Here is a 13541-nt window from a genome sequence, read left to right as displayed (position 1 = left end):
AAAGTTAAGTGATTAGCTTGTCCAGTTGTACGCTGCTGCACAAGCACAAACTGCCTGGATGTGCTGATCATGCTTCATGCAGGTTGAAGCTGCAGGTGGCATTCGGTTCGTGCCTCTGTTTTGAAGCGATGCTGGTGGTGGAGTTCCTGCCATTTGCCGGTAAACATGATAACTGAGCATTGCAAATATATTATATATGGCTCTGCCGTTCAAAATGTGGGCCAATTATATGACATACGACTTTCCAGCCAGCAGACTACTGCCGTTGCTGATATGGAACTTGAACCAGTACAAAAAAAAAATAACAAAAAATGTTTTTGGTTTTCGGTTTTGGGTGAAATGCAACATAAAGGAATGTTGTATACGACTTTTACCCAACTTATAATTTTCTAAACATTTTTATAGTCGATCGCAAATATGAGAACTGGTAGCTGTTTTTAATAAAATGCTGGTATTACATAAAAGGTTTTTCCCATATGGGAAAGCTCATTGAAGTAGAAATGGATTGTTATGTGCATTCATTTAATCTTTAGGTACATGTGGATAGGTTCTTGAAAATATTTCGTAGAAATCATTTGCAAAATACTTTATAACAAATTCTGAGAAAATAGCAATTGACTGAGAATGAGTTATTAGTCAACTAGAAATTAGTCATTTAAATAATTATTTGCATATTTGTACTTCACAAACTCTTAAAATTAGCTCATTTATTCTAATGACAGAAGATCAACGGAAGTTTGAATAAATTCAATTCGAACGTTCATTTATTCCCACAATTCAATTTTGAGTAAATAGAAACAACTAGTTCAATATATTAGAATAAATTATTTGTCTAGGTTATATGGAAACTGGGGACTTACTTAAATGCGTAAAATAGAAACTGAATCATCTGTAGATTTAGATTTCAACAATTTTAGCAGTTTCATTTTCAATTCAATTTATTAAAGTTGGTCTTGAAAAATCGATTAACATTTTAGAAAAAAATCGCGTCGTGTTCCAGACATTTTGTGTATGGGGTGCATGTAATTTTGTACATAGGAAAGTAGATTTGATCAAAAAAATAATTTCGAGGGAGAGTTTTATAGTTGAAAATAATGAAGAATGTACTTCCATATGATACTATTGATGTTTTATAAAGAAAAAAACACATTTTTGAACTTTTTTCTTCGACATTATAATATCAATTTATCGTGTAAATTCACAAACGCATCACTGCAGAGATGATTTGCGTTCATTCCTGTAGCACGTTCATAAACGCAAATAATTAGCATCACTTAAAATGTCAATTGTTCATTATTCACGGTGGTCTTGAAAACTCGGCAGGTTTTGTATAAATGGACCCCAAAAGTAATGATGCAGATTTGTTCGAAATGATCTCAGAATTCCAAATTTGTAAATTTCAAAATCGTACCTGATCCCTTTTTTGAATTACAGGCATTTTACATATATACACGCGGGAGGGAATTTGGAAAAAAAATTTAAACAAAAACAAAAGCACATTATAATGTCCAATATCTTTTTGAAAAGCTGAAGTATATTCCTTGAATTTGATGTTTATATAAAGTTGATTGAGCAAATAGTTTTTGAGAAATTTAATTTTAAAGTTATTATTTTAGAAAAAAATATTTTTTTTTCTTTCAGTTTATTTTATTCGATTGTTTTTAATAAAGGGTAAAATTTTTTTTATACAAATCAATGCTCTCATTGATTTTAAGTCAAAAACCGCATGTTTAAAAGTATCTTAGTTTTCGAGATTTAAGGAAAAATGTATCTTGTCTCCAATTTTTTTTAGCTTTTTTTAATTTATTTTTCAAAAAAAAATTAGCCTCAAATCAAATGGAAAAAAGGTCACTGTAACACGTGCTGATCAGGACGTCTTCTTTTTTTTTTTTAATTAACGCGAAAACATGGATTTATGAAAAATGGCTCTCACGATGAAAATCGAGTAAAGGTTTTGTGGTCCCTGAGGACCTTAGCTGTCCTGAAATCTATGTAATGTGGGATATTTTTCTGTTATACGTAACATTATAACTCTTACATTTCAAAAATAGTCCTGAAATACTCAGAACGTTATAAAAATAACTTAAAAATATAAAAATGAAAAAAAAAAAAAAAAATACAAAACTCTTAAAATGGCAAAAAAAAAAACATTAAAAAAAACAGCAAAAATGAACAAAATACTTCAAAAAAGGAGCCAAAATACCACTTCGTTCTTGGGGTTGATTCTGAGTTACACTAAGTGTGATTAGAACTTACAAATCTGTTCATTAAATAACCATTATACAAATTTTTCCTTAGGAACAAATAACACCAATACATAAGTGCCTATCTTTTTTCCCATTTTTGAAAAACTAGAATAGTTTTTTGCATCTATTTTTAAGTATTTGACTAAGAACTAAATAGAATATTCAATTTTGAAAAAAAATTGTACCTTGTAATTCAAATTAAAAAAAAAAATTAACTTAAATACAAAAAATTATTTTTTTTTAAATTTTGACTTTGAAATTAAATTTTTCAAAAACTATTTACTCAATCAACTTTAAATAATCATCAAATTCAAGGAGTATATTTTAGCTTTCCAAAAAGGTATAGGGCATTATAATGTGCTTTTGTTTTTTGTTTAAATTTTTTTCCCAAATGCCCTCCCACGTGTATATATGTAAAATGCCTGTAACTCAAAAAAGGGATCAGGTACGATTTTGAAATTTACAAATTTGGAATCCTGAGATCATTTCGAAAAATTCTGCATCATTACTTTTGGGGTCCATTTTTATAAAACCTGCTGCGTTTTCAAGACCACCGTGTATTGCAAAGTTGGGTAAACTGATGCGCAAATATCAAACAAAAAAGCATCAAGAATTTCCATGATATTTTAATTGTTGGACGAGTTTTCTCACTCAAAAATGTTATTTTGAAAGCTGTTATTTCGGTGTACCATTCAATTTAAGTTTTAACTATTAAATGGATGACTTCTTTTCAACCCAATTTTTGTCTACCTTCATCATAAATAGAATTTGAATTTTATATGGACAAAAATAGATTTCACCGCTTCGAAGCAAGCTTATTTTTAAACAACTGGCTACTATCTAATAAAATGATATTCATCTTACTGCTTTAAAAAACGGTGATTTATCTACCAATGAATACTAATTTTACACAGAGAAAAATATGACCACCTTAAAAACTAACAGATTGCCTTATTGTTTTAAAAAGCAAAACTTCTTCAAATTTGAGTGACTTGACACTAGAACAAAAATCGCGATCAATATTTTTGTATATAGCAGGTTGGTTCCGGTGATAAGGTGTGCGACTAATGATTTCAAGTCTTCAGCTCGATCCCCGCCTTGGTCGGCTTTTTTTTTTGTTTTTCTTGGCAAAACCCTACTCTAAGTGCAGATTTTAAAACAATAAAGGAAAACCCAATTGTTTTAATAAGGTTTCCTTCTTGTATGCAAACCATAGAGAAATCTTATTGTTTTTGTTCTATTTTACATTACATTACATATTAAACTAGTCTGAAGATAAATCTCCGGACTAGAAACACTGCAGCTTCGGAATCTAGGTCCATTTTGCTGATACAACACAAGACATTAATACAACACAGAAAGACAAAGAGAGAAAGAACGAGAGAAGAACATACAACACTGAACTACGTGTTCTATTTTATGTGGTCTATTTTTCTCTGTTTAGTTATAACAAAAATTGAAAAATCAGGTAGGCCATTTCAGCGCTTTACAAATATCAGTAGTCAAAACTGTTGTAAATGAAAAGCAAAAAGTTATTCAAATTCTTACATTTAGTTCAAAATGGTGAGGTTATATTTTGCATACTTCTTCAATGGCCCGAAATTTTGACTGGAAAAAACAATTCCATTTAAACAAAAAAGTTACCTCAACTCCAGTCCAACCATTCAGTCATAGAAAAATTAAATGTTGCATTGTCTTTCTTCTACAAGCCTATTTCAAAGTAAACAACTACGTCAGTTTCATTTGCTAATATGCCCGACCTATTTGACTTCTAGAAACACTTTTTAGAACATTTGCACTGTTACCATGAAAAATTATTTCCCAAAGTTCAATCTGGCTCAACTACTTTTGAAGTCGCTGATGCATTTGACGTAGTAAGCTCTGAAACAGGCCCCAGTTCTTGAAAGAAATTTAACACCATAATCATCAAAATAATTAATGCAAATCACAACGACTGACTTTCAATGCCTAAATAACATTACGTACGCTACGCAATTCAAAGGAATTATGACAACAGCATGACATGATGCAATGGTGCATCTTCCCTCTTTCCTGAAAAATTAAGTTTAACCTTTTTTGACCATATCTCATCGATATTTGTGTTTTTGTTTCTTATTAGACGAATAGAACGAATCACATCAAAACTTCTTGCAATAAACAAAATTTAAACACAACTTAAACACTTTGAACAACATTTTTTTTCAACTTCAACATTATAACTGCAAAAACACTTGCAACAGCAACACTCAACGAATCGAAAAATAATAATTTCAAATCTCCAATCAAACACTTAACGAAACATAACCGTTGCTATGTTGTGTCTTAAATTCATAAAACTTATGCACAATAATGTTGCTTCGTTGTTATGTTGCTATGAATTCAGATACCAAAACAAAACCCCACATCTATCAGATACATTTTTATTTATTTTTTTTTTACCATTATCGTCACTCTAGCGCTAAAGCTATGAATACAACACAACACGCCACCACCACCGCCACTATACAGTAGTTTATTATTACATACGATTACCTACGAACTTCTTTTTTCTTTCGTCGTCGTCGCTAGTTTCGTATCTTTCAGATACAAAAATATCTACACACGTCGTCGGTGTTGTGTATACTTACCGAATCACCTTGCCTCCAACAACAGCAGCAGCAACCGAAGCGGCACAACAGCGGCGCGCGGCAGCAACATTCACAATACAATGCACATTTTTTGTTATTATCGCGTAAACCTTCCAAGCGAAAGGACCGACAGACAGACGGCCGGATTAAAGATAGAAAAAAACTGAAAAGAAAAAAAAAAAAGATAGATTTTATTTTTATATTGAATTGAATTGAAACCCATGAACTACCCACGAGATTTGTTTACGTATTTTTTATTTGAATTTATTGTTTCAAATTTTAAACATAAAATTATCTATACAATTTTTTTTTTTATTAACTAATTCAAGAAAAACAACCTATTGATTTGTTTGATCAATAATAAAAGAAAAAGTGGAAACAGTGGAAAATACAAACAAAAAAAAAATCAGTGGAATTGATTTTTTTATTCTTGTATTTCTATTCGATGGTTGTTTTGGAATTCACCACACTTAAATAAAATTTTCTTCGTCGTTAAGTGATGGTATTTTGTATAAAAACATTACGCGCGTGTTGCTACAACAAAGTTATAATACGAAAAAATATAGAAAGAATTTAAAAAAAAGAATTATAATTTTCCACTTGAAGAGCAAAAAAGATATAAATAAATATCTGAAAACTTGTATGTGTTTTGCTAAAAATATACAATTTTTCTGTGTATACCCTACTTTAATACACTACCAGATCACTATATTAGTGCAACTTCAAAAAAATAAAAAATAAATTAATATATACTGACGTGAAATTTAAATTAATTACCTGTGTGGTGTCCTTCAAAAAATCTTGTTTTTTTGACTTTTAAATAAAAATATACTTAAAAAATTTCCTTCACCTATACCTGATTGGCTTGACTTTATTATACGGTTGATATAATTCAGATTAACGTCGAACAGGTTAAAAGATACTTTATCAATCCCTTTCTCATTTTATTTTTGTGTTAAAATTTATCATTTTTAAACGAACAACGTCCTTCGCGCTGGTATTACTTGAATTCAGAAAAATTTCGAATTTTTGACGAAAATCAAGTGAAAATCTTAGCAAACGCCCATTTTTTCAAAAAAAAAAAAAAAACACACCCCCTTCAACCCTAAACTAGACAAAAACTTAAATTTATTGGATTTTCATTTTTGTTCGGTTTGTGAAATCAGTTGGCTCAAATCTTTATCTCTTGGAGTCAAATTTGGATTTTTTTTTTGTTTTTAATTTATGTATGAATTAATTAATTTGGCAAGAAACAGAGCACAACATTGGTTATAGCGCAGCTTAGCTATATTGTTTGGGATTTGCAGTTGCAATAACAACAAAAAAAGGAACGAAGAAAACCGAACAGAAAAACAACAACAATTTTAATCAGATCTCTCAAATGTATCTGATTCAGGTGAGATACGCTCTACGAAATTGAATAAATTATTTATAAATTTTTTTCTTTATCCATACAAAAAAAATCTATTTACAACAATTGGGTTAAATGTTGTAGGTATATTTTTTTTTTTTTTGCTTTTAAATATAAATCTTACATGAAATTGTTGAGAAGTTGTTGAAGAAAGACCTGACGTCTGGTAAATTATTTCTTTTTTTTTTGTCTGTTTTACAGATTTTTTGTATCTTGAGGTTTTTTTTTGTAATGATTTTTGATGTAAAAAAAAATGTAATTGACGACCGCATATTTTGTTGACGTAGGTTCTGGTTAAACTTGTGTTTTAAGTGAAGATAACTTGTATATAAATTTATGTTTATTTATTTTTTTTCGGTTATACATTATTAATTTGATTGAGGTATTTTTTTTTCTATTTGAAAGAACGGAAAGTGGCAATTTTGTGTTGTTTATGTTCTTTTTATTGCTTAGGGAATTTCAAAATTGCGAAATAAATAAGAGATTTTTTTTTAGTTTTGAAGAAAAATTGAATGTAGGTACATATGTCAGTTGTGAAAGATAATTTAAAACAAATTAATTTTGTAGTGGTTAATCAAGGCCTAGTAACTAACAACTGCAAAAATTGAAATGACTTACAATTTATCGCTGAGTCCGAATGGCTTATCATAATTGTACGTTTTCATGACAATGATGTTCTTGGAGTCTTTGCCAATTCCTACCCAGTTTTTGGTTGTAAAGGCTGGGATTCGAACCCAGACCTTTATAATACTTGTACAATAGGGTGGGTCAAAAAAGTCGAAATTTTTTTTTTTGATTTGGTACTCCGAAAAATCGATTGCTAGACCCCTCTAGAATATACACACCAAATATGAGCTCTTTATATTAATGGGAAGGTCCTCCGCTTTGCAATTTTCCATTTTTACATCAAGCTTCTACTAAAAAAAAATAATTTTTTTATTAATTGAGTTTTTAGCAAATTTCTTTTCATATTCTTGTAGGAAATTGAACGCTCTACAAAAAATGCCTTATACACTTTTTTCGTTTATCTAACCGTTGAATAGATATTTGAGGTCCAAAAATCGAGAAAATCTTTAAAAATTCGTTTTTTGTTCTTAATTTTGTAACAAATTGAAAAATTATAATAAACCAATGCTCACTGATTTCAATAGTTTTCTTATGACCCGTATGCATTGCGATTTGGATACGAATATCTTCTAAACGGTTAAAGCAATCAATTTGATTCCAAGGAATTTTTTGTAGAACGTTTAAGCCCCTACAAGAATATATCTTGCTAATTTGAAAATAATGAAGTTTCAGTGAATTGGAAATTTTTTAAAAATATAAAATGTTTTTATAATTTTTTTTAAACTTTGACCTCGAATATCTTTAGAATGGTTAGATTAATGAAAAAAGTTAATAAAACCTTTTTTGTGGAACAATGAATTTCCAATAAGAATATGTCTTGCGCGTTTGATTATTATAATTTTTCAATTTGTTACAAAATTAAGAACAAAAAACGAATTTTTAAAGATTTTCTCGATTTTTGGACCTCAAATATCTATTCAATGGTTAGATAAACGAAAAAAGTGTATAAGGCTTTTTTTGTAGAGCGTTCAATTTCCTACAAGAATATGAAAAGAAATTTGCTAAAATGTCAATTAATAAAAAAATTATTTTTTTTTAGTAGAAGCTTGATGTAAAAATGGAAAATTGCAAAGCGGAGGACCTTCCCATTAATATAAAGAGCCCATATTTGGTGTGTATATTCTTGAGGGGTCTAGCAATCGATTTTTCGGAGTACCAAATCAAAAAAAAAAAAATTTCGATTTTTTTGACCCACCCTACTGTACAATGTACATAGGGAAATCAGACTTATGTATAGTAAATATCTTGTTATTGGAGTACCAAAACTTGCAGCATTTTAAGTGGATTATTATTTTGTATTTTTCATTTAGATGGGACATATTTGTTTATTATTTAAACTTATTTGATTATTATTTGAATTTCGTACCATCAAAGGTTAGTTTGATATATGGTTAATCACAAATTTCTTTTGAAAATGTTGGTTTTTGAGGATCCATTCACAGTTGGCTAGAATTTTTCTTCAGTAATCGAAGTGGAAGAGTTGAAGTAAATAATGTTTTGAGCGACTCGATGAATGTTCATGTAGGGGTACCACAAGGTACCGTCCTTGGTCCCATCATTTTTTTTTTAACATCAATATTTTATTTAACCTTCTATTTATAGGAAAAGTTAATGATTACATCTTTATAAGCATTTATCTAAGATTGTGATTGGCAGTCCATAAACTAGTTGTCAGCAATAAAAACAAAATTATGAACTAGTTGTTAGGGAGGTCACTATCTAAAAAAATGGAACAACTTATTATTTATCCTTCAAAAGTGTGTAATAATAAAATTTGCAATTGATCTCGCTTATCTCACTCTATGGAGTTATTAAGACAAACTAATGTTCTTCCAATATGACACTTGTTTTATTTAATAGTTTTAAAAATATTATTTAGGAATAATATTTAAAAATTTTATTTGAGAAAGTCCTATAAATACATAACTTCAAAGAAAATTATAGATAAGTTAGTACTTGACCTTTTTATGCTACAATTTTTTTAATTAATGCATGATCGTATCGCGAAAATGAAATATAAAATTTAAAAAAAAAACACCAATATTATAATATTACACCCAAATTTTACGCATCGGAATATGGTAACTTGTATTTAAATTGAAGATAAATGGAATTCGATCCTCAAACGATCACATCGAAACCCTTAATCACTGTCGAAATTTACTTTTGTTCTCTATTTTTGAGTTTTTTTTTATTTAAATAGAAGCCTATCAGTGTACGATAAGAAGTTCACACAATTAAAATAATTTTGAGCTAAAACATTTAAAACAGTTTTTCTATATTTTATACAAACTAGAATCTCTATAATATGCCTGACAAACAATCCAAAGTGTTGTCAGTTTCGTTAGAAAAAGATATGAACAAAAGCAATCTAGAACATTAAATTGTATGAACCAAAAAAGTATAGGTACCAAAACAAACCCTTTTGGAACTCCGATGTATATTGGTTAAACATAAATTTTATTATCATTTAATTTCACCCTAAGTAAGTAGGTAAGTAACTTCAAATCTTAAAGTTATTTTTTTATTTAAGATCAAAGAAATTTGTTATAGTATTTTTAAAAATTTTTAAACTGTAAATTGACGGTAAAAGTGATTTAAGTGGGTCAAAAATATAGCTTCTTAAAAAACATTTAAAAAAAATTAAAGAAAAAAAAAAATAAACTAATTTAACATACGAAAGTATTTTCTAAAAGAAGTTCTATAAACTATTATCATTTGCAACCCTATCATCCAAACTATTAGACTTGTTGATTTTAAAGCAAAAATAAAAAATTCCCTCATACCTTCCTATAGTCAATTGCATAATGACAAAACAGCATAAAACAAATAAAATAAAAAAAAAAAACAAATCTTGACAGGCAATTTAAAATTCTCCGCATGAATTCATAAACAATAAAACTTCCCACGATAATATCTACCACTTTTTTGTTCGTATTTATATTCAACTTAAACATAAAACAACTTATTCAACGTGACTGTTTTTTGTTGTTATTTTACAAAAGATATCAACAAAAATTGACCTAAAGTAACCTTTTCTTAACAGCTGTGCGAGATAATAGAAGTGGCGACGGGCGCTCGCCGTTTTAGAGTCCATTGAATACGATCAATTACAAATTAGAAAAACCCTCCCACACGGTCTAATAAATTTCCAAACAAAAAGTCACACAAAAAAAAAACCTAAATTTTCCGTCAATTTAACGGCAAACCTTCTGAGGTAGTATTTTTTTTTTCCTCATTTTCGTCTCGGAGTATCAGTAACGGAGCACCTACGCATGAAAAATGAGTCCCTACCTCGCTTGGGTCTCATAATGGAGCTTACATAATTAGGAGTGCAGATAAAAAATAAGAAATACAAAATATCTACAAACACTTAATTACAGATCCTAATATATCCATATATAAAGTCTCATAGCCCTTTCTGTGTGCAGTACTTTTTTAGCTGTAAGAGGTGTGCTATAGGAACATTCAGTCATCTTTGGAATGGGAGGTGTGCTTGGATTAGGATCTTAAGTCAAAATACATCAATATATCATTTCTCTACTCTATGTATGAACATCGGCACCGTAGGGACTTGTAATATTTCAATCTTTGCTTCTCTTTTTCAATTTTTAAATTTTTTTTGCAAAAGCAACTACTTATTTCGTACGTGACAAAAAATAAAATCATATTGTTAGAGTGATGTTATGCCAACAGAGGGGGTATATAAGTCTGTAAATATTGAATACGTTTGAAAAGTGACATTTTTGCCTCTTCTCTTCCAGACTATGACTTTTTTGCTTGGTTGTTTGTTTGAATTTTGTATTTCTTTATTTTTTCACCTCTTAGCCATTACCGGGCCGTAAATCTTGGTATTGTTGTTATGCGGTGAGACTTGGAACGTTTGATTTGTATTTTTATTGCTTTTCAGGCTTTGTTCACACTTTTTAATTTGTTTTTTGAAAAAAAAGCAAAAAAAAAAAAAAAATAACGACTTAACTTTGGCGGCATTAATATGAACTGCTGTTTTGAGTTTTTAAGAGTTATTTAAGTTGAATGGCTTTGTTGACAGAAATAATTAACAGGGCAGTGTTAAGGCGTAGTGTTTTTGTGCAGGTATGAAATTACACAAAAAGCACAAAAAGGATTATAATTGAGGCGGTTTAGAGGTTTGGTTTTGTTTTTAAAAGTTTATTACTTGCTGAAAAAGTAAAGATTTTTTTGTTACTAGTATATGTAAAAATAAAAAGTAATAAAAGATAAAAAGCGAGTTTCTTAGCTTTGATAAGTTAATGTATTGCTTTGGAATATTTTTCTAACGTAAGCATGCAAAAAAAGCTCTTTGAAGTTAAACTAGGTAAACATAAGCTTTAAAAGGTTCCGCAATTATTTATGTTTCTTTGTGAACACTTGTTAAAATAGTTTGAACTACATAAGAGCATTTATTACTTTTGACTCTATAACACTTTAAAAATGTGACAAGACTTTTTTCTTACTTCTTTCAATATCTAGGTGATAAGTTCGCTTGACGCTGAGTCCACATTCCACAAGTCAAGTGGTGTAATATTATATTGAACTTCATCAAAAGATTCTATCGCTCTGATTAAAGCATTTTTGTTGAGTGCTGGGATTTTCCTTGAAAGTTTGGTAATATATTCTTGCAATAAACATATGGTGTCCCACAGGGGACTTATTTTAGTCCCATAATTTTTATTCGAAACAATGCCTTAACATATATTATGATGATGACAGACTTCTCTGTGTATGTATTTAAAAAATAGCAATCAAGAAGCAAACTTCAGGATTTCCAGTGTTATCTGAACAAGACGTGTACAATGCATCAGATCAAAATGCAAAAAGATCATCATAGTCAAAGTTTTTGAAAATTTCAGTCAATTTTGATAAAAAAGTGAATCACCCACGTTTGGTGAGTAAGTAAACGAACAGATCCAAAAAATTCCTATTCCCAATTTGACACAAATCAGGGGTGTTTCCTTAAAAAGCTCAAAGTACTTAAGAGTGGAGAAAAGCATTCATCTATTACTACCATCAACTCTCTGATATAAGGAAATTTCCGAATTTGTCAAAGTGAAAAATGACAGATTAAACTTTGATAAAGTTCGCAGATACATAAATAATAATTATTGCAAAGACGGATTTTAAATTTTCATATAAATAGCTGCCGACTGCTTCAATATTTTGTTATTTTTTAATAGAAATTAATAAATTAAGTTCTTGTACTTGCTTCCATAAAGAAATAGTAATGTCAGATTCACCAAATTTAAGTGTATTTATTTATTTATTTAATTTGTTTGAACGGATCATTCAAATTTATTTATCAAACAAACCCATCATTTAACTGTCATAAACCCTCAGCCATTTTGATTGCTATTTTGATTTGTTTGACCTTAGCTCTGTTTGATCATTTAATTTATTCTGAATTTAAGGAGTGCACTCTGTTTAAGTCCTAACCAGAATAATAAAGGAAGCAGTTGACATTTAAACTCTTAAGGTCATCAAAAGGCAGTAAGTCCTGTTTGTTTGCATAAAATGATTCATCACATTTGTATTAAAAGCGTTGTTGAATTAATACTCCATTTGAAATGATGTATTTGGGTGTGTTCAAAAATCTATTCATTAAGGTTATTAAAGATATGTAATGAGATCATATATAGCGGTAAAAGATCTTTTAAAAGTCAAAATACGTTTCATGAAGTTCTAAAAAACAAAATTCCAGGTATATTACCTAACAAAATCTTTATTTATTTTACAGCTGGCTTAACCAAAACAAGTTTCATTTTTAAAGGTCATTCTTATAAGATTGAGTTTGTAAGAATTTATTCGGGATAAAAAAGGTGATGCTTAGTAATAATAAAAATAAAACAATTTTAAATAAATTTGGAGGTCAGCCATCTGGAAGGTGATATCATGAGATTTAAATCCTTTTTTAACAAAAAAACAAATTTTGAACATGACAATTGAAATTTGCATCTTTTCATTTTTGATTAATGGACAAATGCTTCAAACCAATGTAGGAATATTTAAATTACATTTCTGACTCAAACGGCAAACTATTTCAATTCCATCCCATTTATAAATCAATAAAATTTCAATTATTTATTCAATAAAAATAAACATAATTACAAATCAACATTATTACGATTGTGATTGCAAAACCAAAAAAAAAAAATGAGCAATAAAATTAGTTGAAAAATGCATTAAGGCCAAATAAATTAAGATCAGATTAATTAAAAATACACTTCATTCATTTGTATAACTCTATAAAACGAAATAAATTTATCATTGAATTCCAATTTGACTTGATTTTTTCTAAAACGGAATAAAGTTAAATAGAAAGCAAAAGCAAGCAAGCATTTTCATGGATTTGGCATTAAGGCAAAAATATTTTGCAGTTCGCTTCTTCTACGATTGAATTGTGCTGCGTTGGTTGATTATAAACACTAAAATAGAAAATCAACTCTGTAATCCCTATTTTTTTTTTCATTTAATTGAATTTCTTCTTCTTTTTTGATATCGGTATATAAAGATTTATGTAGGTTGGTAATGTGATTTTTACTGCTTTTAGGGTGCAGTTTTAGGTTTTTATTGTTAAGATGATTGAATCGATTTAGTTTGGTTTTGTTAAATGAG

The 13541-nt window shown here is 29.0% G+C and overlaps 1 protein-coding gene across 3 annotated transcripts in view; it reads left to right on the top strand.

Moving 5' to 3' along the window:
* The window catches only part of LOC129909888 (serine-rich adhesin for platelets), a 408462-nt gene that overhangs the window by 37055 nt on the left and 357866 nt on the right, over positions 1-13541 (top strand). The window contains exon 1 of one of the 3 annotated variants that reach the window (XM_055987032.1): positions 5197-6269. The exons of the other annotated variants lie outside the window; for them this stretch is intronic. Within the exon in view, the coding sequence (XP_055843007.1) occupies positions 6255-6269 (15 nt within the window). The 5' untranslated portion in view covers positions 5197-6254. Of the gene's footprint in view, positions 1-5196; positions 6270-13541 lie in introns of those variants that run through there. 3 annotated transcript variants of the gene reach the window in all.

Source organism: Episyrphus balteatus, chromosome 2, assembly GCF_945859705.1.
Source record: "Episyrphus balteatus chromosome 2, idEpiBalt1.1, whole genome shotgun sequence".
In the NCBI taxonomy this organism is placed as follows: Eukaryota; Metazoa; Arthropoda; class Insecta; order Diptera; family Syrphidae; genus Episyrphus; species Episyrphus balteatus.
Note: the sequence above shows the minus strand (reverse complement) of the source record. Positions and strands in the feature narration are given on the sequence as shown.